Source organism: Notolepis coatsorum (genome assembly GCF_963971535.1).
Source record: "Notolepis coatsorum genome assembly, chromosome: 3".
Taxonomy (NCBI): domain Eukaryota; kingdom Metazoa; phylum Chordata; class Actinopteri; order Aulopiformes; family Paralepididae; genus Notolepis; species Notolepis coatsorum.
This window is the reverse complement of record NC_140167.1, coordinates 19,247,670-19,275,124: the sequence shown is the minus strand read 5'-3', so window position 1 is coordinate 19,275,124 and position 27,455 is coordinate 19,247,670. Positions and strand designations below refer to the sequence as shown.

At 42.6% G+C, this 27,455-nt stretch overlaps 1 protein-coding gene across 2 annotated transcripts in view; it reads left to right on the top strand.

The window, feature by feature from the left end:
• Positions 1-15,323: 15,323 nt before the first annotated feature.
• LOC311224729 (inositol-3-phosphate synthase 1-A-like) overlaps positions 15,324-27,455 on the top strand; it is a 32,844-nt gene continuing 20,712 nt past the window's right edge. Inside the window, exons 1-3 of one of the 2 annotated variants that reach the window (XM_084309822.1) lie at positions 15,324-15,491; positions 21,649-21,772; positions 22,905-23,066. In XM_084309822.1, the coding sequence (XP_084165948.1) occupies positions 21,659-21,772; positions 22,905-23,066 (276 nt within the window). In that variant the 5' untranslated portion in view covers positions 15,324-15,491; positions 21,649-21,658. Of the gene's footprint in view, positions 15,492-21,648; positions 21,773-22,103; positions 22,145-22,904; positions 23,067-27,455 lie in introns of those variants that run through there. The other variant, XM_084309823.1, reaches the window with a different exon arrangement.

Below are 27,455 nucleotides of genomic sequence, written 5' to 3'. Positions count from 1 at the left end.
AATGATCTAACTCCTACTGATAATATCACCAAAATGTTGTCTCAAAATGCTAAAAATAACACCCACTTCACTGACAGTGGAGTTGCTACGCAGCCATACTTTGGTAACGTCCCGGGCCCTCCCCATTAGCTTGTTCATAACCTCCTCAACTTGTTCAGTTCCAGTACAGTTATTTTTCTTTCTGAGATACGTCCTCATGAGTTCCTCCCACTCAAAAACAGAACACTTATCCGTGCTGTCCCCTCTAAAATAGGGTGGGGCATTTGCATCTGAACGTAACACGAGATTCATTTTAGATGCATCAATCACAGTATTCCCACATTGGTCAGGTTGGAACGTCTGTTGGGGATTTTGAGAAGCTAATACAGGTGAAATCCCCGTGATTGTGTTCTGCGTTAACGTCATCCTAATAGCTTCCCCTATTTCTGACCCAATGGATCTTATCAAATTGGCCATTTGACTGGGGGATGTTTCAACACTAGTGTTGTTGATTTCACCAGGTGAGGGAACAACCGGAGTGAAAAGTAACGATTGGGCATTTCCCTCTAAGTGACCCTCTACACTCCTCCTTTCAGGACTAGAGGAACCTGAGCCACCTTGACTCCCCGGAGTAGACTGCATAACCGGTGTGTAATCGAGAACCCCTCTCCCTCTCCCCACATTCAAGTCCCTTGTAGGAGTGTTTCCTTCATTCAAAGTCATTTTCAATATCAAATGGTACTTTTACCGTTTTACTCTTCAGTGTGTTTTGGGTAACACACTCGAAATCAGTAAACTTGATTAGAGACTATCTTTTTCAAAGGATTCAGTGCTCTCCAGCCTCCTCAGGAACAGACCTCAGGACCAGGCGGCGAATGCAGCGTCCCCGTGACTAGGTCGCGCCAGCAGCATCCACGCGTCTAGGCCGCCCCTGAAGCCTCCACGTCTCTCCAGCTACACCGGTGGTCGGCCTCTGCTGACCAGTTGATCCGGTTGTCTCGGCACCAGTTGTAGCGTGATGAATTCTGCGTTGTGTCTGGTGTGAGGTGGACGTAGACACTCAGACAATGGTACCCATTTGGTGGTTGTTTATTTGGCAATCCTGTTAATCAAAACAGCACGTACACAACACATGGCGGCGTTAGCGACCGTCATCAAAGTGCACTCCACCTCTTGCTCTCGTCCTCAACAAACACAAAGAGAGCCAGCGCGCGCACATTTAAAACAGCGCGCCGTCTACAGTCACGACCATTAGATACATTTAGCTCAGTGCAAGTTAGCCTCAGCAAAAACATACAAAACAATATGAAATAAAAGACAGTGTGTAAGCATTAATTAAACCAAAATACAAAACCAACGGTTCATACCTGTTAATCAAAACAGCACGTACACAACACATGGCGGCGTTAGCGACCGTCATCAAAGTGCACTCCACCTGATATTACCAAACAGAATACTGAGTTAGTACACGAACGTACTATGGCTGTTTTACACAGGGCGAATTAATGTCATTACACAACAGGGTATTTCAGTACCAAAACCAAAACCTAAATCAGTTTTACAATTTATACAAAGCAGTTAAATCCAATATTAGATAAACGGAAGCGCATACCTCTTGCTCTCGTCCTCAACAAACACAAAGAGAGCGAGCACTTCCGTCAGCGTGTGTCTCGTCAACAAACCGGCGAAACCATTTTATACATTAGTTGAACGTATTTACAATACAACAGATATTCAATGGAAAGATATCCTATCTTCTCTAAACCCATTATAAAAGACCCAAAAGGGATTTCGTTTGGAGAATTGGTAACTCAATGTGAGGAAATTAATATGAAGTAATAATCAAGACACCCCTCCATAACACTAAAGTGGGCTCGGTCCACTTTGTTCCACTTTGTTCCTTCAAAGTAAGAGTGTTTCCGTTTTGACCTACTTATTTAAGATAAAGTATAACAGTTTCTGTCCATGATTCTAGCATAACAACTTCACTCTGCTACACTGTGAAGACAGATTGTTTTTTTATCGCGTCGTTTCCATTTCAGAGCAGTTAGAAAAGCCCCCGTTTTGATATAAAAAACAGCTCATTCTGGAGCATTCTATGAAAATCGTCTTTTAGTGGAATATTCCACAACGTTGATATTCGTCTGCCTTTTTATGAATCGTTTTCAAATAAACGCTAGATGATCAATATTATACGTGCACGCAAGCACATTACGGCCGCGCACTGATAATCGCTCCGTTGATTACCTCACGGAGTTTTACAGTGAAACCGAAAGAAGACATTTCACAAAACAGCTTATAACTTCATCAAACTTACTCCGATTATCCTACCACTGATAACATAGAGTCCTTACCTGACATCAGATGGTATCCAACTGGTATATTCCAATTCCTGATCACCATTCGAAAAAATCGATACGTGTATGGATCCAACACGACACAGTAGATCTCTATGATCCGCGGGGATCTGAGGCTCCAGAATGAACTCTGGTAACCCCGGCTGGATCAGTGAACTGGAAAATGTGGAGTACCGGATTTTTTTCCCCATTCATTTTCATTGAGTCCATTCCAAAATCACTTATGTCATCTGGGAGACGACAGGGGGCGCTTTTTTCCACAGTGATCGTCGGCGCCCCTCGGCTATACTCGGGTAGGCTCGGGTGATGCAATAATTTTTCAGATCGCAAAAAAAAAAAAAAAAAAAATCCGAGAAATCTCGTGAGTGGCTAGCAACCACCTATAAAAAAACACGAGAAATCTCGTGAGTGGCACTGAAAGAGTTAATTTGATTGAAATTACGTAGTTATGGTTAGATAAGATTTATATATTGGGGGGGGGGGGGGTATATCATATGATCAAAAAGTGAGGGAGCAAAGGGACAAGTTTGCTCCCCCAAGTTCAATACTCCTGGAGCACGTGCTTCGGCTGCTCCATTACGTAGGCGCCTATGGATGTAGCAGTACTGTCTATCTGTATGTCATGTATGTCATATATGTTATGATGAATTGAAAATGGGGGACCCTGATGTAAACAAGACGAAAGTCTTTCTCTGGTCTGCATCCCCTTAACAATTGTATGTATTGAGCTGTACTTTACTGTACCCATTCTACAATCTGTTAATAAACTTTTCAATCAATCAATCAAACCTTTCACTACCACACTACAGAAGGTTAACCCTTTCACTACAGCACTACAGACGGTTAACCCTTTCACTACCATACTACAGAAGGTTAACCTTTCACTAGCTAGCAGAGCTAACAACGAAAACAACCAGGAACGAGTCCTTTGTTGTTCCAGCACGGCGCGGGACCCGACCCCCCCCTCCCCCCTTCTTTGTTGTTCCAGCACGGCGCGGGACCCGACCCCCCCCTCCCCCCTTCCCACCCACAACAACACAGAGGAACAGATCACAAACGGACAATACTTCGAACCTGCCAACATCAATGAAATAACCAACGCCAATGGACTGAACATTTTTCACATTAACATTAACAGCTTAAAAAACAAATTGGATGAAATCAAACAAATATTCATAAATGGTAAGGCAAACATACTGTGCTTCTCAGAAACTAAGCTCGACGATTCTGTAAAAGATCCAGAGATAGAGATTGAGAACTACTCAATAATCAGGAATGATAGGAACAAACATGGAGGTGGTGTCTGTATGTACATACACAAGGACACCAAATTCATCAACAGAAATGACCTGAATCATAAATCAATTGAAACTGTATGGGTGGAAATCCTATTCGAAAGGGCGAAATCCCTACTGGTTGGCACAGTCTACAGGCCGCCAGATCATAGTGGCTTTTATGATACAATGGATGGGTGTTTAGCTGGAGTTGAGGATGTAGACAAAATTCTTATTGGAGACTGGAACACGGATATGCAACGAAAAGATGCACCCGTCTTCAAGGCCTTCAGTAGGTTTTGTGATCTGCATGGCCTCAGCCAGCTAATCACCCAACCCACACGTGTATGTGAATCAACTCAGACTACCATTGACCTCATTCTGACCTCCGACAAGTCCAAGATCTCAAATAAAGGGGTTATAGCATGTGGGTTAAGTGATCATTATATGATATTCTGTACCCGAAAAAAACTAAAACAAAAGGCTGGCTGCCACAAAACAGTCACATCTAGAGACCTCAAAACCTACTCTAGCGAGGCCTTCAACCTTGAACTGGAGAGTCTGGACTGGTCAGATGAACTCAATGGTACACTGGTTGACGAAACATGGCTTGGTTTCAAAACCAAATTCTCAGCAATACTAAACGACATGGCCCCCCTAAGAACCACCAGGGTAAAAAATCACGCTGAGCCGTGGATGCACTCCGAAATACTGGCCGCTATGAAAACCAGAGACAAAAAATGCTCTGAGTTTCGTAAAAGTCAGTCAAAGCTTACTAAAAGCACGAGCAGTGAACTCCAAGCCCACGTGACTGAACTCAAACTAGAAAGAAACAGACTAAGAAACGACGTAAACTCCATGATCAAAACTGCAAAAAAGAATTTCATCAATGACAAAACTGAGGAAAACAAAAACAAACCACGTGAACTTTGGAAATTACTCAATAATCAACTAGGATGCAGTAAAAAACTTAAAACCAGATTCTCAAACATAAACATAAAAACGGACAACACGCTCATCACAGACAAGCTGGATGTAGCCAATTACTTAAACATTTTCTTCACAAACATAGCCACAACACTGGTAAACAAACTACCCTCCCACTCAGGGCTTTATGGGGTAGAACACATAGTAGCTTACTACAAAAACCTAGGGGTCCGCAAGGACGATTTCAAGCTGGAAATGGTAACAACAGATGAGGTACTCAATAAACTGAGCGCCCTCCAACCTAACAAGGCCACTGGCCATGACAACATCCCCTCCAAATTCCTCAGAGACTCAGCAGCCGCCATCACACCAATCATCACACACATAATAAACCTCTCCATAAAACAGGGACACGTCCCCAAGGACTTCAAAATTGCGAGGGTGACCCCTCTGCACAAAAAGGGCAGCAAATTAGACCCAGGCAACTACCGCCCTGTTTCTATTCTCACCTCCATCTCGAAAGTCATGGAAAAAATAGTCTACGAACAGGTCGAAAAGTACCTAGCGGAAAAAAATCTAATCTACGAATTCCAATCTGGCTTCAGAACATCCCACTCCACTGACACATGCCTTCTCTATTTGAATGACCACATCAAACAAGAGGTGGACGCAGGCAAATACTGCGGCATGGTCATGCTGGACCTACAAAAGGCCTTTGACACGGTCAATCACTCCATTCTGATTGACAAGCTAAAAGCAATTGGTTTTGATAGTCTATCAGTGAGCTGGATGCAATCCTACCTTGAGGGGAGGGAACAGATGGTGGAGGTAAACGGTACCCTATCCCCCCCCCTCACAGTGAGCTGTGGTGTTCCACAAGGAAGCATACTAGGACCGCTACTGTTCCTAATTTATGCAAATGACATGTCGTCAGCTTGTGACTGCAACTTGTTCCTGTTTGCGGACGACTCAGCCCTGCTGGTCTCTGACAAGAACAAGTTACAGGTTGAAAAAACCCTCAGCTCGGAACTAGGCAGAATCTGCATATGGCTCGCTGATAACAAACTATCATTACACATGGGCAAAACAGAGTCCATTCTCTTCGGTTCAAATAACAAACTCAGCAAGACCGACGGCTTCTCAGTTACAGTGGGTGACAATATTGTCACAAGGAAAGATGAAATTACCTACCTGGGGTCCATCCTAGAGGCTAATCTCTCCTGTGACAAAATGGCATCCAATGTAATAAAAAAAGTCAACCAACGAACTCGATTCTTGTACCGGATCTCCTCTCTGGTAAACAAGAACACCCTGAAGACTCTGGCAGGAGCACTCATTCAGGGGTACTACGACTATGCTTGCACCTCATGGTACCAAAGCACCTCAAAGGCGCTAAAAACAAAATTACAAACATCTCAAAACAAACTGGTCAGACTACTGCTTGACCTTACTCCTAGAACCCACCTCACCCCTGCCCACTTCGACAACCTAGGATGGCTTAGAGTAGACAACAGAGTACAACAACTTGCAATGGGCCTGGTCTACAAGATACACTACACGACCAAGGTACCCATGTACATGTCAAAATACTTCCCAAAGGTCAGTGAATACCACGATCACAACACCAGAGGGAGCTCCACAAATCATGTTAAACCCAGATTCGGCTCAAATAAGGGACTAAACACGTTTCGCAATTATGCCACATCAATGTGGAACGCCCTACCCAAAGCTGTAAAGGAATGTGGATCACTACCCACTTTCAAAACCTCTCTCAAGGGACACCTACGGGAGACTGCAATTCAACACTGGCCCCTGTAAATATCCTAACCCAATCATTCCAACCCCCTCCAATGTACAGTCATTTACCTAGTATGGTTTTGTCAATAGTTCAATGTACAATTGTGTTTGTTTGTACAGTGTCTCCTCCCCCCCCCCCTCAATGTACAGTGTTACTTGTTTATACAGTGTGCCCCCCGCCCCCCCCCCCCCCCCCCCCCCCCCCCGCCCCCCCCCCCCCCCAACCACCTCCAATGTAAATTACCCAGTATGGTTGTCAATATCCCAATGTACCCAACCCCCCCCACCCAACCTCCTCCAATGTACAGTTTCTACGTCAAATGTATATACTCCCTTTTCTTGACTCCTTCTGTATCACAAACAGTACTGTATTTGCAAATCTGGTATGTCATAAATGTATAGATGTAGCAGTACTGACTATCTGTATGTCATGTATGTCATATATGTCTATATGAATTGAAAATGGGGGACCCTGATGGAAACAAGACAAACGTCTTTCTCAGGTCTGCATCCCCTTAACAATTGTATGTATTGAGCCGTACTGTATTGTACCCATTCTGCAATCTGTTAAATAAAGTTTTCATTCATTCATTCATTCATACCACACTACAGAAGGTTCACCTTTCACTACCACACTAGACGGTTAACCTTTAACTACCACACTACAGAAGGTTCACCTTCTTTAGTGTAACCTTCTTTAGTGTAAAAGTAACCTTCTGTAGTGTGGTAGTGAAAGGGTTGACCTTCTGTAATGTGGTAGTGAAAGGTTTAACCTTCTGTAATGTGGTAATGAAAGGGTCACATACAATAGACACATCACCACATACAATAGACACATCACATAAAATAGACACATCACATACAATAGACACATCACATACAATAGACACATCACCACATACAATAGACACATCACATACAATAGACACATCACATACAATAGACACATCACATACAATAGCTAAGATAAGGATAATTAATCTAAAACACCTATGCACATACCATAGTTTCACGCATTCACACACACAGAAAGTATTTGCAGTAATATGGTAACAACAAGCTAAAACAAGGTAATAACAGGGAACAAGTAGTAATCTGAATTAGATCTGGTGTAAGAGGTTTGTTTTTGGACGCTTCTAGTGTCAGGAGTCAGACTGACAACATATGTGGGAAGAGAATTCCATATCTTTTCTCAATCAATATCAAGTATGTGTAGTTATGAAATTGGAAATCCATTGGGAAGAAGTCATGGTATAAAAGTGGCTGTCATGGTACAAAGTGTGCATTCGGAGGGTTCATTTGATGGATATTAAAGATGGCCAATTTCTCAAATAAAGGGGTAGAGTACATTATAGCCTGCTGTTTTGTCATTCAACTGAACCATTAGCTTGAAAAAGCTAAATTAACTAGGAATATAGCCGCAGAGGCAATTACTGGGTTTCAAGCCAATATTGATCATTAGGATTGCAAAATAAGTTCACACATACGGTTCAGCAGTGTTATGAAACATGTCCTGCAGGTTTTGTAATGTTTCGATAAAGAAACGTTGATTTATAGTCCGATTTGTATTATGCCACGCGGCCTACCTTTAGTATTTATAAATTAAAACCACACCTCCTGTGTGGGACTCAAAAACTATAGTTTCCAGCCTGACTGGTTATTGCTACCGGATTATGATGATGACAAAGTAGAAGAATGAAAACAATGCTTTTATGGTAAATCTTTTTGATTTAGTTCCGCCTGCATGACCCACATACTGCAGGTTGGTTTCGGAATTCTCTTCACACCCTGATACTGGCAATAGAGCTTGTCTAAACATTCTAAATGATTCCTTGATTATTTCCTAATGTAGTGTAGGGGTTAGTAGGTGGAATGAGTACCATTGATTGGAGAAATGTTTCTAGTTTATTTAAGTTTTTGAATTCAGACAAACAAATTAGTTGAAAACAGTGTCACACACACATACACACAGAGAAAAACACAAACAAATAAACAAACAAACATAGGAAAGTAATGTTCTGGTCAGTAGGGCTGCAACAACTAATCGACTAATCGATCATAAGCTAAAGGTTATGATGTTCCTGTGAGGATGGGGTTTGGCGGAGCCCAATAGCAGAACACAGGAGGAGAGAGAATGAAGCGTTTTAGGGTGGTTTTACTGTTATTCCCCCAAGCAGACAGTTTACAGGCAAAGGAATGTGCAATAGGCACAAGGATGTGAAAAGGCAAGGGCGGGAGCACACCTTGTGCAGCACGAGACGTCCAGGTAGGAGGTGTACTGGAGCTGTGGTCATGGGCACAGAGAGAAACAGATTAGGACAAGGTATATCAACGAGGGCAGGGTTGCAAGGCTTAGGTTTGTCGTCGTACCTAGGAAGATAGTTTAACCCCAGGTCCTGGTTGGCCCGCTCCGACTGGCCGTTGGTCTGCGGGTGGTATCCGGAGGAGAGGCTGACCGTGGCCCCCAGGGCCCTGCAGAAGGCCTTCCAGACTTGGGAGATGAATTGACAGCCCCTGTCGGAGACGATGTCCACCGGGAAGACGTGGAGCACCATCAGGTCCGCAGTCTCTGAAGAAGAGGGAAGTTTGGGGAGAGCAACAAAGTGCACGGCCTTCGAGAAACGGTCAACAATGGTGAGAATGACTGTGTTACCATGTGAGGGGGGCAGACCGGTGACGAAGTCCAGGGCGACATGTGACCAGGGGGGCGTTCCACTCAATACACTGTTCGATGATGTTGCGTAAGGTAAAGATCTGATCGATACAACCTCGACCTTTGCGAAATCCTGCCTGTTCCTCTCTTAGCTTGACATCTATGGCACTATCAAATCTCTTAAGAAGAATTCTGCAAAGGACTTTACTAGGGACGGACAGAAGTGTTATGCCTCGCCAGTTGTCACAATTTTTCAGGTCACCTTTCTTAGGAAGCTTGCATATGAGGCCCTTGCTCCATTCCCTTGGTATGGCATTGTGCTCCCATATCTTGGCGAAGAGGTCGGTCAGCACCCTGGAGGCTGTGGTGATATCTGCCATCAACATTTCGGCATGTAGCATGTCGATTCCAGGGGCTTTTCCCCGCTTCATATCCTTGATTGCCGTTTGTACTTCAGCGTGGGAGGGAGGATCGGTGTTAATAGCGATGTCATCCAAAGGTTCTGGATCTGCAGGCTCTTCAGGTTCTGGTCCATTGAGCACTTCTTCAAAGTGTTGAGCCCATCTTTCAGCTTGTTCCCTTTCAGTTGTTATCAGTTTACCTTGTTTATCCTTAACTAGTTTCAAGTTTCACTAGTTTAGTGTAGATGTTCCTTGGACCGCTTAGCTGTTTAGTGATCCTATACACTATACTGAGTTGTCCTTTAGCTGCAGCCGTCTCTGCTTCACTTGCCAGGTTCTCCACAAAGGCTCTCTTATCCCTTCGGGCACTCCTCTTGACCTCTAAGTCTTTCACCTTGTACTCTTTCTTTGCACGTTCAGTTAACCTGGGTGACTTTGCACTCAGCAGTTTGTCTTTGGCTTTCTTCCTCTCATCGATTTTTGTCCATGTCTGAGGTGTGTTATCCATTGTTTGTCTCCTTTCTTTCTAAAGCCTATGACACTCTGGCGGCTAGGTGGTGCAGTGGGCAAGGCACTCACCACCAATGCTGGAGACGCTGGGTTCGAGCCCAGCTCTCCACATTGTTTTCAGTTTGGCTGGTCGTCCGTACTAATACAATTGGCAGTATTAGGGGGAGGGAAAACTGAGGGGTGGGGATCCGACGTTGTGGACAGCGACTCCTACAGAAAATAGAAAATGGGAGAAAAAGTGGATCAAAAAATAAAAATAAAGCCTATGACACTCTCTGCTGTTTCTTTGTATACTTTTGCGATGTTCCCCCATGTTCTCTCAACATCTCCATTTTCTTCTCCATCTTCATCTTCCAGTGCACTGAAGCGGTTTCTAAGCTCGATGGTGAACTCTTTTTGGACTTTTGGTGCAAGAAGCTTGTTGATGAGGAAAGATCTAGTCCCGACTTTAAAATTATGATTGCGCAAAATGGGCTAGTTTGTCAATGGAGAACTTTTTGTTCCTAAATCTACACCAATATATCTACACATAGCACCTCCTTCTCCACGTGGCTAAGCTGCCAATAATAGCTGAGACAGAGCAATATTTGGCAATTTATTTGGCTTTTCTTTTAGACATTGCAGCAATTCTCAGACCGGTCATGGTGCATTTGTATACATGGCCAAGACTTCTGAATACAAGTACACTATATCTACACCTATACCCAAGGTCAGCCATCACGCTGAGCAGTGGTTGGTATTTGACTTGTCCCGGAAGGCCTGGTCCATGTACAGATCAAAGGTACAGCCTACTTCTATGACCAGCACCACACACACACACACACACACACACACACACACACACACACACACACACACACACACACACACACACACACACACACACACGCACACAAACACACACAGTCATGTTATTCTCCTATACCTTGAGGTTGGTTTGCTACTACTACTGTTGAATCACTGTGTTACCATTTCCTGCATGTAGTTTAATTTCTCATGAAACCAGACCGTCATTCCAAACCAATGAGCGTTCCTGTGCAGGTATTTCAACACAGATAGCAGGACCGGTCTCGTCAAGTTCATTTGAAATGGTCCGAATCAAAAGTGACATTGTTACTTTTGTCGCAGGTTCACGTTGCCAATAGACAAACAAGCCAAGCTTTCTAAAAACAACAACATGTGATCACGCAGATCAGCCTCTTATTGGACATCACAAAGCCATGTGATCACGCAGATTTAAACTACTCTCATAAGGTAAATGTACAGTACAATGAAGGAGTGGATTCTTTTGAAAATGTAGCTAATAAATATGCCTGTTCTAGTAATCACTTCCATCGATAGCTGCAAGTAAGAAGCTACTTGAAAGAAAAAGTGCAAATTAAAACTCTTGAAGATCTCCATCCCCTTCTGAAATACATGATAAAGACTCAACAAAGCCATAACCTCAAAAACACAACTGGACAAATCTACAGAATACTTCAAGAAAACAAAATTGAAGATTTAAGCTATATTAAAAATAATTGGGAGAAGGAACTGAAAATAAATATAACAGATAATGAGTGGAATCAAAGTTTTAAAGATATCTTCCATTACATAAAATCACCATTTTAGCAGGAGTATGCTTGTAAAATAACTACTCTCATTTGTTGTCCTACTGTGCACATGGTACTGAGGAGATGTACGTTCACTCTGGGTTGCCAGGATCTGCAGGAATAATAAGCGTATATGAAGCGGATACAATGGTTTCTCAATGTAATCTGGCAACACATATCCCCCATACAGGTTTATTTTATTTATTTAACTTTTATTTTGAAATTATAATAATAAATAAACAAAAGCAAAACATAACTCAATTTACATGTTTGAAAAGGAGTAGGAAGAAGTATACACTTATTTAATCCTACCCCTTTTCCACTACTCAAATGAGTGTACTAATTTAAAACCTTACAAAACAAATATATATATATATATACATATATATATGCAAAACTAAAAATTAAAACTATATGTAAAACATGAAAGAAATAAAATACAAATGTAAACACCCGTGAATGTCAAATCCCTTCCTCATCCCTGTACCTTGTTTCACTCCACATATTGAGATGCAGTGTCTTCTCATGGTAGTGCGTACACTAAGAACTCTTAAATTGAGTTCTCCCCTCAGATTATAACCCCCCTCTCTATCAAAGAACAGTTCTTGAATGTTTCCTGGAAGTACATTACCTTTTGCTTTATACATTAATTGTGCTGTTTTAAATTCCACAAGATCATTTAACTTCAATGTTTTTTACTTTAAAAATAATATGTTTGTGTGATCGCGATTTTTTATTTTTTTTTATCCACTTTTTCTCCCATTTTCTATATTTTCTCCCATCCCAATTTCGTATCATCCAATTCAACCCTCCCCTGTCACGAACGCTGTTTCTTGCCTCCCACAAGCCGGCTGCAATGTGGACTAAGTCATACATAGCACAAGTCCCCTCCGGTACTTGAGGTAACAGCAGTCGCATCTTTTCACCTGCGCAGCTCGATCTCTCAGTGGCGAGGAGTAACGCGTGGGAGGCTCACGCTGCCCCCGACACTTCCTGATTCTACTGCGCAGGCGCACCAACCGACCTGTAGGAGTCGCTGTCCACAACGCCCGATCCCCACCCATCAGTTTCCCACCCTCTAATACTGCCAATTGTATTAGTACGGACGACCAGCCAAACTGAAAACAATGTGGAGAGCTGGATTCGAACATGCGAACCCAGCGTATCCACATTGGTGGCGAGTGCCTTGCCCACTACACCACCTAGCCGCCCTTGTGATCGCGATTCTTCAGGTTACAACTTCGGTGGCCTAAAGGTTAGAGACACGGGGTTGTGACCGGAAGGTCGCCGGTTCGATCCCCCGGACTGGCAGGAAAAATCTGGGCTGGGGAAGTGAATGAATAACTCTCTCCCATACCCTTAACACCAACCGCTGAAGTGCCCTTGAGCAAGGCACTTAACCCCCAACTGCTCCAGTGGAGTTGCTCAGTGGCCAACGGTGTCAGACTGTGGTTGTACTGGGCAGCTCCCAGGTGTGAATGGAACTGTGTGAATGTGAAGCAGTGTGTGTGTGTGTGTTTAACAACAGTAAAGGGTTAACCTACAGTGTGTGTGCATGCGTGTGTGTGTGTGTGTGTGTGTGTGTGTGTGTGTGTGTGTGTGTGTGTGTGTGTGTGTGTGTGTGTGTGTGTGTGTGTGTGTGTGTGTGTGTGTGTGTGTGTGTGTGTGTGTGTGTGTGTGTGAGAGAGAGTATGTGTGGGTGATTAAGTCAGTTTGGTTTCGTGGGTGTGTGACAATTTAGCGAAATAGTGTGTCTTCCTTAGGCTGGAGACAACTGTGTCTCAAATCAAATCCACATACTAATATTATTTATCTTGCTAGTTTTAATTTAATCTTAAATCAATGGCCCTATGAATCAAATTTGTTACATCATTCATAAAATAAAATATATACATTCGAGGGGTAAGAAACTGTACATTGGAGGGGGTTGGACATTTTCCCGGGCCAGTATCGAATTGCAGCCACCAGTAGGTGCTCTTTGAGAGTGGTTTTGAAGGAGGGTGGGGATTCACATTATTTTGCGGCTGTGAGTACTGAGTAGGTCGTTCCACATTGTTGTGGCATAATTGCGAAACGTGTTTAGTCCCTTGTTTGAGCCGAATCTGGGTTGCACATGATTTGTAGAACTCCCTCTGGTGTTGTGGTCGTGGAATTCACTGACCTTTGGGAAGTATTTCTACATGTACATGGGTACCTTCGTGGTGTAGTGTATCTTGTAGACCAGGCCCATTTGCAAGTTGCTGTACTCTGTCGTCTACTCTAAACCATCCTAGGTTGTCAAAATGGGCAGGGGTGAGGTGGGTTTTAGGAGTAAGGTCAAGCAGTAGTCTGACCAGTTTGTTTTGTGATGTTTGTAATCTTGTTTTTAGCGCCTTTGAGGTGCTTTGGTACCATGAGGTGCAAGCATACTATAGTAGTACCCTTGAATGAGTGCTCCTGCTAGAGTCTTCAGGGTATTGTTGTTTACCAGAGAGGAGATCCAGTTCCTCTAGTCTGACCAGCTCGACTCCCACCACGGAGCTAGCCTTCCTCACCAGCTTGTTCAGTTTGTTGGTGTCCCTCGAGTTGATGTAGCCCCCCCCAGCATGCCACAGCATAGAAGAAGAGGATTATCTTTATTATCTTAAAGGGGAACACCACCCAAATTAACAAATATGTTATTTCCATGACCCAGGACAGTTCAATCAATATGTGTGCCATAAACCAGAGAAGTAAAACTCAATGGATAATATATAATAATAATAATAATAATAATAATAATAATAATAATAATAATAATAATGCAGGACCTCTTTAGGGGTCTTTATTCGGCATGCAACGAAGGACATGCAATGGGAGCGGCACACACACACTGGGATACACACACACACACACACACATACATTGTCTTTTTCTCAGTCGCCGATGCGATTGAGTCTCTGCACTTGACCCATCCCGTCGTCCTTCCCCCCAAGGGCAGCCGGGAGCAGACAGGTCGTCGACGAGGGGCCGTGCCCGGGGACCAATCCAAGTGCTCCTGCCCATCTTCATCAAGGACGCGACAGCGTCAGCGATCTGTTGGTTGTGCATGTTTTTCCATTGGGTTTCTCTTATCTAATCTGGGTTGCACATGATTTGTAGAACTCCCTCTGGTGTTGTGGTCGTGGAATTCACTGACCTTTGGGAAGTATTTCTACATGTACATAGGTATCTTAGTGGTGTAATCGTGTATCTTGTAGACCAGGCTCATTGCAAGTTGCTGTACTCTGTTGTCTACTCTAAGCCATCCTAGGTTGTCAAAACGGTAAATCTCTCTTGATGAATTACTTGTAATATTAGATTAGATTCACTTTATTGTCATTACACAGTTACAAGACAGTGCAACGAAATTGTATAAGTACGTCCAACCAGGATGTGACAATCAACAATCAGTTGCAATAAGACGACACATATAAATAAAACTGTCCAGTAAAGTGGTTAGCACAATGTGCGATGGTGAGGGAAAAAAATTATAATAAAAATAAAGTCTACATAAGCTATGCCATGGGCTAGTAATATTACTGGTTGTAAATAGCCAAATACAGATTTTTAGAGCACATCCAAGGTGAACGGATGAATGAATGAAAACTTTATTTAACAGATTGCAGACTGGGTACAATACAGTACGGCTCAATAGTACACACAATTGTTAAGGGGATGCAGACCAGAGAAAGACGTTTGTCTTGTTTACATCAGGGTCCCCCATTTGTAATTCATAGTGAACGGACACTCCTCTTAATACGCTACGTCACGTAACCGGATATGTCAGAGAGCATCCTCACGCAGTTTAGCATCCAACTGCGTTTCTACAACAAGTGCAGACAAGTGCAGACTCTGAATGAGAGGACATTTGAACTGACCGTGTATCTGATCTCATGCACTTGTACGCAGGCGAATACACGTTCAAACTGTCAACGAAATAATCGACTGGCATTTCATTCATTTGGAGACAGTTCTCTTGATTCATACATCAGACAGAAACGGTAAGTAGCGAAACAATCGTTTCTATATTTCCGCGTTTTAAACGTCATAACAACACCCCATTGTTGTGGAGCGTAATGTAGAGGCTATGATGACCACACGGTATACTTTATTAGTAATGTGTGGCTGCCTATACATTTCGAGACTTGATGCATCCATTCATTGAGCAATGTTTGGTAAATGGTACGTACATAGCCATCTAGTCTAAAAATCGTGTTGCATTTCGTTAAAAATGTTAAGTTGTGTAGACTAGATAACACACAGCTGTTGATTCAACGTAATTTAAAGGCTACATATATACGTTTAAATGACGTCAAATCAACGGCTAAACTTTTAACCCCGATGTTGGCCTAGCAACCCTAGACGCCAGACACTATTTAGATGCTATCTCCATTTCAAAACGTGATTTGAATGTCAACCACAGCCAAAATAGGATTGAAAGATAACCCATTTCAATAAGAAACAATATTTGACAGCACCAAAACTATTTTCTTCAAGATTCAGTACAATGGTAAACGTGTTTTACAATTACCAAACATTTTAGAACTGTTGTTGTGAAAATTATGACTAAAGAAGCCCTTTGATATGTCCCCCTGGATATCAACAAAATCAAGCCATTTCAGATAACCAATCCCCTTCCTTTGGAATATTATGTAATATACACAAATTACTCTGATTGGCCCAACAGTCGCATCTAATCCTGATTCTCAGTGGTACTTAACAATCATGCATCTCTCTCTACAATAGCTTAGTGTCTGAAGGCCACCACGCCCCCTCACCCTACTGAGAGTTGGCAGTGCCCAGAGAGGGTGACCTAAAACAGTTATAACAAATCAAACGACACATCTGAACTTGAAAAATAATACTTATGACATTAACATTACACACACTAAGCAATTCATGACATAACATAATTGTACTGGATCTTTCAGAACACTGGCCCTCGAGGACTGTATTTTTTTCACACACATGCAATGAATAGAGAGAGGCCTTGCACAGAATGTTTGTGGAGTTCTCTTTCTCTTCCAGCATGGCTGCCTGTATCCGTTAGTTACCACATTCAAAAGAAGATGCCCAACGTCTGTACAGTGGTAGAGTAGAAACAATATTACTATATATAACACAGGAAAAGCAGTGTAGTGCAAATCTCTTTACCAATAAATATAAAGTGTGTTAAAGTGTCTAACGTGAGTAAAGTGGGTGCTACGGTGAGTGTTTATTTAAAGTGAGTGTGTGTGCATGTGGATGTGTGTGCTGTGAGTGTAGTTGATGGTTTGTTACATAGTGTTATTGTCGTTGAGCATCCTGATGGACTGGGGATAGAAGCTCCTTCTGAGTCGCTCTGTACTGGCCATGAGACTCGCATGAATGGGAGTGGCTGGCTCTGCGCTGACATGGCTGACATCATACCTCAATGACCGCTCCTACCAAGTGTCATGGAGAGGGACCCTGTCGGCCACCCGCCCCCTGCGGATGGGTGTCCCCCAGGGCTCGGTCCTAGGACCCCTTCTCTTCTCCCTCTACACTAAATCTCTGGGTAACATTATCGACCAGTTGAACTTCTCCGCTCACATCGCAGCGACAACCAGAACCTGCAGATTCCTCCTGAGCAACGTCAGAAGGATCCGCCCCTTCCTGACAAAGGAAGCCACCCAACTCCTTGTCCAATCAACAGTCATCTCCCACCTCGACTACTGCAACGCACTGCTTGCTGGCCTCCCGGCCACTGCCACCAAGCCTCTTCAGCTCATTCAGAATGCAGCGGCCCGCTGATCTCAAACCTAACGAAGTCAGCCCATGTCACCCCACTTCTTAGGGACCTGCACTGGCTCCCCATTGCCGCACAAATCCACTTCAAGGCCCTCGACCTGGCATACAATGGTCTCTAACTACACACCCCCAGCCTGTGTTAACAGGTTAGATTAGAGCAGCTACACAGTGACCATGTTAACAGGTTAGATCAGCTACACAGTGACCATGTTAACAGGTTAGATCAGCTACACGGTGACCATGGTAACAGGTTAGATCAGCTACACAGTGACCATGTTAACAGGTTAGAGCAGGCACACGGTGACCATGGTAACAGGTTAGAGCAGCTACACAGTGACCATGGTAACAGGTTAGATCAGCTACACAGTGACCATGTTAACAGGTTAGAGCAGGCACACGGTGACCATGGTAACAGGTTAGAGCAGCTACACAGTGACCATGGTAACAGGTTAGAGCAGCTACACAGTGACCATGGTAACAGGTTAGAGCAGCTACACAGTGACCATGGTAACAGGTTAGAGCAGCTACACAGTGACCATGGTAACAGGTTAGAGCAGCTACACAGTGACCATGGTAACAGGTTAGATCAGCTACACAGTGACCATGTTAACAGGTTAGAACAGCTACACAGTGACCATGTTAACAGGTTAGAGCAGCTACACAGTGACCATGTTAACAGGTTAGAGCAGCTACACAGTGACCATGTTAACAGGTTAGAGCAGCTACACAGTGACCATGTTAACAGGTTAGAGCAGCTACACAGTGACCATGTTAACAGGTTAGAACAGCTACACAGCCTGTGTTGTACAGCGTCGTTAATTGATATACAAATGGAAAGGTGAATAGTTGACTGGAACCCACTATATGTTCTGCAGAAATCATAACGTCCTCACTATAGTTACACTGTGGTTCCATTGCCTCTGTCCAGCACGCATGTTATACCATGTTCTTTCAAATCACTCAGAGCACAGCCCCAGGCTTTCTGTTTGTGTTAGGAAAATGTGCACTAATTAGACCAGCAGACATGAATACCAAACAGAACATGAATACCATTCAGATACAGTACAATTTCTAAATAATCCGCTGTATGTATGTGTTACTGAATATTTACCAAGCGTAAGAGTGTCAATGTAGCTGTATCAAAAAATAAAAGTGTCATCCATCTCAACCTCTCAATGAGACCATTGACTATATACAACATCTGTGAATTTGCTTGGGAGATATGTGTTATGCCTTTGTGATTTGGGATTATTATACCCTGAGGTATGTTATCAATCAATCTTACGTTAAGTAATAATCACCTTGTGAAAATGTGAAGACATCAGTGTTGGAGACGCTACTCTTAAAGCACAGTTTTACAAGCTACCAATAACTTCACACTGGAAGAAGTTGGACAACAAAGACTCAAGAGAAATATAGTTTGGTTAATTAGTTACTTGGAAAAAGTAGTTCAAACTACTATAACAAAAATGTAATAACATCTGCAATGCAATATAAAAAAACATATAGGCTAACACAAAATGAAGAGACATTATTGTAAAAAAAAAAAATGAAAGAAAAAACACTCAATTGAAAATGTACATAGTGCCGTGTCTGCAGTTCAGCTGTGGACCCTCCTCTTGAAACGAGCTATTCAGAGTTGCAGCCACAAACTCCGTAGTTAATAACGTGCGTGTGAAGAGATCGTGTGTGTGTGTGGGTGGGCTCACTCGTAAATCTTCTATTTTGTACGATATAGTGGTTCCCTCGTTACAGGCAGGGACCGAAACTAAAGCCCGCCGCCCGCCAGGGGCGCTCAGTTTTTACCTTTGGCGCTTGACACTTAGAGGGCTGCCCGCCGTGTGGCGTGTAGACGTGTAGTTCATAACGATACTCTTATTTTGATTGTGCGAGTACAGATTATAGCCTTTCTCGTCTTTTTTTTCTCCGCCGCGAGATTGTTAAAAAACTACAAGTCCCACATTGCACTCAAGTCAACGGTCCAATCACAGTAGAGTGACGTGACTGGTTTCATGAGAAAGAAAGCAAATGACCAATCGGAAGCTCTCATTTGGCTTGTTTACTTCCTGAAACGCCACCATTGGGATATGCGGGCAGTCTGCTCTAGTCTATATCGGACCTCCATGAGCTACCGTTACTGTTTAAACAATGACCCAGTCAACTATTCACTTTTAGTTTAATACATGACGAGGCATTGTCTAACGGTATCTAGCTGGCTAGCTACTGATAGCTGCTGATATCAACAAATGCTCCAGCAATAGTCGACTCGAGTGCATAATACCTCCGATCCCTCGTTAGCTAGCTCACATTAGATCTATCTGTCCCAGTAAACTAAATTGTCTTAACGTTATCTACCGGGCTAGCAGTAGCTACAGATAGCTCCTGATATCAATGTCTTATAACATTGATTGAATGCGTATTCTAGCTGAGGGCATGTTGAATGTGATTTGACAAAATAACCATAACGTTATACCAATAGGGTCCAGCTGCATCGCCGGAGAATCCTTGCATGCTGAATGTAGGGTCTAGCTGAATATAGGGTCTAGCTGCAGGGCCGGAGAATCCTTGCTGGAGCTGGAGGCTACTCAAGTATACACACAGACAGTGGAGCTGTTTGCAGATAGCGAGCATTTTGACTTATTGCGTGGTGGCGATGTCTCGCAGATAATACAACTACAAGTATGATTATATAATATATATTTTATTTAAAAAAAATTTTTATATAAAATATATATATATTTTTTTTAATCAAAAAAAATTTGGCAGGTAAGAAATATGCTTGGCGGGTAGATTCTTCCCATCTACCCGCCACTGGCCGGTGAGTCAAAAAGTTAATTTCGCTCCCTGGTTACAGGCACAAAAACAGCCAGTTGAGAACAGGACTGAAACAGATGGGTATAGAGGCAGCTAGAATGCATAATTTGAAGGGCGGGGTTCCAGCAAAACAAACATCAAAGACAGGTTTAGGGGACCTGAAAGACTATCACTATGTCAATTTTAATTTAGCTGAAAGCTAAATGTAGTTCAACTAATTTAATTACATGCAGTGAGACTACTCCCCCATCACTGGAAAACATCATGCCAACTTTACGTATTGTAGTGGTAATTAACTCATTCCCGGCCGTTGGAATTCCCCGGCCTGTTTAGCCACGGCCAGCTTTTCATTACACACTTTCACTGTGCGTCACGTTGTTTGTAGAGCTAAATCTATATTTTATATTATAGCTATGGATACAATATCATGGTCATTTGACAGTAAGAACCTTACGTTCAAGATGCAAAAAAGAAAGAAAAAATTACATCCATACGTTCCCGTTTTATACCGTGGTGAATAATTATAAGTGTTATTTTGGAATGATCGGGGCAAATTCCTGGGAGGCTGTTTATAAGCCGCAACATGTATTATACCAAATCCATTGGCGTTTCGTCCCTACACACGTACAATAAAAAAAAATTATGCATATGATAGGTATTATGTTTCATCGTGAATGCATAAAAGGGGGGGGGGGGTCGTTTCTGATTAATTGATTGCCAATAACGGCATTCGTTATTACCACAACATACGCTGATCGGGGGGATGGCTATGAAAACCTTGCACGATCAAGCTGAAATTTACGTCAAATTGTTCTTACCTGTGGCTGGTGGGATTCCAAAAAGAATATTCCAATTATTTGCTCGCCATCTGGTAGATCGTATGTCCATTTGGTCTACGACATAACCCACCACAGCATAATGAATCGGGGGTCCTGAAAACTATTCAATGCGATCGGGTGAAGCCCTAGGTTCAGGTTAGTAGAAAAGAACACCCGGAGCGTTTTCAGTGTGGCACCCGGTCTGGAACAGGGGTTACTGCATTCTCGATACAGCGCTACTAGCAGGATCTGGCCGGTACTGCACCTTCGGAGTCCCAGTATGCCTTTTACAGTCAAAATACAGCTCCCTGACATTGAATAGGTTATTAAAATAGAATAAAAGGGAAAACGATCTAAAAACATATATATAACCGTTGCCGCCCAATAACGTATATATACGTGGTTGGCCGCGAAAGTGGTAAGAGCCTAGTGAATAAATAAATGGAGAACTACTCAAATTATTTTAACACAATATATGGACTTCAGTTGTGCATCTTAGACATGTACAGTTGTTTGTGTTATATATAAATTATGCAATGAATTAAACCGCTTAGGCTAAAAGTGGTCTGTGTTTAGCCAGACATATTCTGGGCTACTGTATACAAGAGCTACGACATAGCTGTGCCGGTGTTGTGACCATTCATAATAGCTACAAGACCTATTGACTTGATCCTCCAATCACAACTGTTGCTTTCCTCAGGAAACAGTTGGCTAATATGTAGTGGTTTCCATTTCTGTCCCCCCCCCCTCTGTGTAGAACTACAACCATGTCGGAGAACATTCGCATCCACAGTCCTAATGTGAAGTACACGGATACACACATCGAGGCTCAGTACTCCTACCACACCACGGCAGTGCACAGAGATGGGAACACGATCACGGTAAGATCTGCCTGTCACTGTGGCAAATTGAGGGCTCTGTGGACACACGTGTTTTAAATACTTTATTTGAATCTCCAGATCAAAGCAGATGTGAAAATCAAATATTACAGAGGTCCAATATGATTTTAGGGCATCTACGGTAGGGCTTGGCGATTAAATGTGTTACATTTCAAAATGGTTTTGGCTTCCTACGGTCATGAAAACAAGATAATCAAGATACAATTATTATTGTGCCGCATGCCGTGTTGCTCTCATTTTGTCTTGTGTTGTAAATGCAGCGCACCCTTCCTTCACAGTGGTGCACTCCGTTTCTCCAGTTATTTTGAAATGTCGTAACTAGAAGATGACAGAAAGGCAGCCTTTGGTAAAAAGGTAAAACCAATTCCGTCATCGTCATATGATGTTCTCAAATCAATGAGTAATCAATCATGTTTAATAATCGTGATTCCAATATCAATCAAAATAATCATGATTAAGATTTTTGCCATAATCGAGCAGCCCTAATCTACAGACACCATATACAGACAAACACACACCTGCACAGAGATTACTGTAGATTAGATTTAAATGTATTACCATTGTACAACGAAAATAAATTTGCCATCCAACCAGAGTGCAAATGTAACAATAAAGTGCAATAGTAATATACAATGTACAGGTGATTAAACTGGGTATAAAATATATAAATTAGTACTACTGGGTGTAGTGCTAATCAGATGTATGTATAGAGTTGTAATACCAATATGTACAGTGATACAGGTATAAAAACAGTATGGTCCTAGTCATACTAGTAGAGTAGGTAAGGGATATGTACAGATATAGATATATAGTATCTATCTAATCTATATATATGTAAAAGGGCTGGTAAAAATAAATATATATATAATATATATACAGCATTATTCTACATGCTATCATACAGCGTTATTTATATGCAGGTGTATAAGTAGGTATATAGGAGGATTATATGCAGACAGATATGGATATGTATATATATGCTGTAAATATATAATGTATATATGTGGTATATTATACAGCACTGTTGTACATGCTATCATACAGAGATCCACCATTTGAGAGATGCATAGAAATGTCTCTCTCCCATCGTTTCCCAACCCCACTACTGTTTCAGGTGACTCCCTCCTCCAGCGAGCTGACGTTTCGCACCGAGCGCCAAGTCCCCCGGCTGGGCGTGATGCTGGTGGGCTGGGGGGGCAACAACGGGACCACTGTCACGGCCGCCGTGCTGGCCAACCGGCTGGGCCTCACCTGGAGGACGAAGACTGGGGAGAAGGTGAGGATGGTGCAGAGTGTAAACATTTTAGACCTGGGGCGGCTGGGTGGCGCAGCGGACATTGCGCTCGTCACCAACGCAAGAGACAACCGGGTTCGACTCCGGCTGTCGGCGCTGCCTCCGGCTTGGGCCAGCCGTCATACTAACTCAATAGTTAGCGGGTGGAAGTCGATGGGTGGTATCTAATCTAAAAACTCACTAAAACCTAGCAATAGGAAAAAATGCACCACAGGCAATGTGGAGGAGAGAAACCTTAGAAGGGCCGTTCAAGGGGGGGATCTCCCTTCTCTGATGTCGGTGATGGTAGTGTTGCAATAAAACAGGCAAAACAGTTGGTACGCATGCACTCATATGCGTAATGAAACACAGATAAGTGCATGCAATAGCAAGCAACTGAACATTTTGAAAGATAAAAAAAAAAATAGAGCTGATGGCGGATCTATTTGAGGCAAGGGGGCGGCGCAGAGAGGGTCACATCCTCCCGGTCATCACGGGACGTCCAACACTCCGGTCATCACTACGAGACAGCCGGAGACAGGGAGACAGGACAGGCGTTGGAGAGTTTGCGTGATTGTGATGGGCGGACATAGCAATAGATACAAGTGGTAAGCATATATGTGAATAGAATAAATATATGTAGTAAGCATATTATGTGAATAGAATAGAAGTACTTAACCCAGCAATGAACTCTAAACCACGTTGACAGACCACGGACAGAAAACGGTAAGAAGCTGATCCATGGCCTCGGTGGTGCACGTAGAACAGTCACTGCAATCTTGGCCAAGACCTCGAGACATCCACCACCTTGGTCAACACTATGAGACAACCACTCAGAGAGATGGGGGATACAGGATGAGATACAAGACAATAGCCCAGGGCCGTATGCCCCGGGGGGCAGGAGAAACCACTCAGAATTGGTCAGGGCAGAGCAGGTAAGGTTCAGCACTGCAGGCCAGACAGAAGACGTTATGAAGCTGTTCCATGGGACCGGTTGAGACAGAGACACACGGTTAACCGTCTGTAGTGTGGTAGTGAAAGGGTTAACCCTTTGTCGTGTGGCAGTGAAAGGGTTAACATTCTGTATTGTCGCGGTGAAAGGGTTAACCCTTTGGTAGTGTGGTAGTGAAAGGGTTATGGCAGTGGTTCTCAATGATAGTTTTTTTTCTTCTTTTTTTAGTTTATTAGGATCCCCAATTAGCTACAGCATTGCAGTAGCTATTTTTCCTGGGGTCCACAAAAAACGTACATTGTGACCATGCAACATAATACTTGTACATCATAACATGATACAAGTAAACTGGACAAAGGACTAGTACACACACACAGTCATAATACTTAAATTGTGATATATAACATTACAAGTAATCAGGACAAAGGACTAGAGACTTGAACTAGTACACACACACACGGCAAGCTCTCATATACAATAATCAACTATTTGAAATAGCTAAGAATACTTAACTGTACACTGTAAACTATATGTCTACACATTTGTTGGTGTGGTGAACTTTGACACAAAATAATGATTTCTATTTATCATTTTCAGGCTATTGACTCACGATAGGAGAAGTGTTTTATTTTCGGTTACAGTCACAGAAACAGCCAGTTGAAACCACCCAGTTGGTCAGCTTAGTTGTCAGAGCAGAATCTCTTGTACAATAGGGAGAGGGGTGGGGTGGGTAATTAAGCATTACATCACGTGACGGAGTGTGTTATACAAATTAGATCACGCCTATGGGTGGTTGTTAGGCCCGAGGCACAGCCGCATTTGTATAACACACAACTTCAAGTGATGTAATACTTTTATACAATGGCCGAATTCACCCATTACATAATTACATAATCCAACATTGTGTAAACAACTAACATATTCCTGGGCCCTGTTCCTTGTACCTGGCTAACTGAGTTAGCCGGATAATTTTCAGCATAGCTTGACTTAAGCCAGACCTTTCCGTTCCCCGACGTCGGATTGTCTAAATCACCATGGCAACATATCAAAAAGTTTGAACCTGGTCGAGGGCAGGGTTTAGTTCAGTTAGCTCGATAACCTGCATGGCCACGCCCTCGCAAAGGAATGCAGCTCGCTTCCTGAAATAATTCTCAGTCTAGATCCCATTATACCATTCTGAATTATGTTTTTGTGTTTCATTTTTCTAGAGGGGGCTTTTGTTGAAACATAAAATAATATACCTAAAATGCTGATTAATAAATCATATTCAGCATATAGATTTACTTTGTCCTAAATAATGCACGTCATAGTTATATGGATACGGCGCTCGCGAGTCACGACACATACTAAGTGGTTATTTTAATAATGCGGAGCATTGCAAATGTGAATCCCGCGGGATGTTTTTATTTTTTTTTAAACTTTGGCCATTCCCCTGGCTCTTTTATACGTTTATCGCATTTATTCTGGTCAAGGATGACCGACAGAAACAGGCTGAAAGGGTTCAGATGGGGGGGAAGACACTCTGGGAAAGGCACGGCTGCAGTCCGGGATTCGAACTCGCTAAACCCCAGATCCGTGACGAGCACGGTTGTCCCCGGCGCCGAAATGGCACTCGCGGTACGTGGTGAGCTACTGGAGCTCCCCCCGCGGGATGTTTTTAATGAATGAAACCTATCGGGCGTTTGGCTCTGATTAGTTTCATATTCTTCGCTGTTGATGCATTTGCTTAACGGAGCGCTCGGATTGTGTTTCATTCAAGCATAAATTGAAGCGTCTTTATGCGTGGACTGTGGATTATGAATTACGAGGAATCTGAATCTGTGGATTGTTGAATTGTAGGGGTGGGAATCACCAGTTTCATCACGATACGATACGATATCGATTCTTTGGACAACGATACGATATTTTCCGATATCACAAAGTCTGCCACAATACGATACGATTCGATTCGATTCAGGTGCCTGCGATCGATATGAGATGATATTATATGCCCATTTAACACAATCAGTAACATTTAAATCAACAAAAAAAAAGGGAATGGAAATATCATTTGACATTTAAATTTTTGATCTCTTCCAGACATTTAAATGAAAAACAATCTATTGTTTTTAATACAAATAGACCTCCTGTTCACTGTTTTTGGTTAGTTTTTCTTTTTTTTTCCTATATTAATATCCTATCACAGCACTGTATTTTGAATGGAAAAGGCATATTGGGAGTCAGAAGGTGCAGTACCGGCCAGATCCTGTTAGTGGGGCTATCTCCTTCCCAGTCCCTAGTGGACCTCTGCTGCTCTCTCTATCAGCTTAGCTTAGTTAGCTCAAGCTAACGCAACGTTAATTTCGGTATTTAACGCGACGTGGGCATAAACTATAAGGAATGGCGAGGATGGAAAGCATGTTAGATGCATTTGACCCCTTATGGGGAAAAAAACAACAGGCACTTATTTCGGGCAAAATAGGCGGACTCTGAAGCAATGCAGTCTAACGTCTACACACGGAGCTGCGCTGAGCTACTGTTGTTGTTGCAGCCAGCCGGGCGGATATGCTCACGAGGGGATTTTCAAAATAAGAGTATCGCAATATGAATCGATCTTTTTACGTTGCATCGATCCTATTTGATAATTGATAATAGATCGATATATCGATCTGGATCGATGTATCGTCCCACCCCTATTGAATTGTATCAGTCACTCGCACGTTATTGTGATATTGTAACTGGGATTAAAATGTCTGATGAGATGCGCTGTTTGACGGATTTGAGAAATTGAATGAGCCATTGACGTTTTGACGAATGAATTTGAGAAAATGCATTTATCTGTTCAAGCACTGTTATCTGATTATGAACATGAGGTATCACTGGTATAAACCAAAGGTTAATCAATTCAATGCATGTATGGATGATGTCCGAAGCAGATTAAAACCTGATTAATAGTGAAACTGTATAGCCTCCCTCCAAGCCTCTCTGACACCGTTATTTCGGGGGTCGTGCCTTGAAAACTTTGTTTATATATAAAGTACATGATACCTAAGCCGAGCGCATACAGTACAGATATCCTCATAAGTATCTATTAATTCGTATCAATTAGATACTCTTTGGGCTTGTTTGTATCTACTTATTCTGAAAGAGTTGAACTAATTATTTTCGCTAATGTTAATGTTTCTATTAAGCCTACTGCCAGCAGGCACATTTAAAGAAATATAATCTGATTGATTGGGGTAATGAGGGATTTAACATTAGCCTATAGATTATGCATTTAACTTGTCTGCGAGGCTATTGAGCCGTACTGTTATTGTACCCATTCTGCAATCTGTTAATAACATTTTCAATCAATCAATGCCGTTAGAAAATCAGGATTTCTGCGATCGACACCTGCTGTCTTTTCAGGTGAGGCGGCCGCGCGCAATTATCCTGAGTATCAAGTCTGGTTCGAATTAACG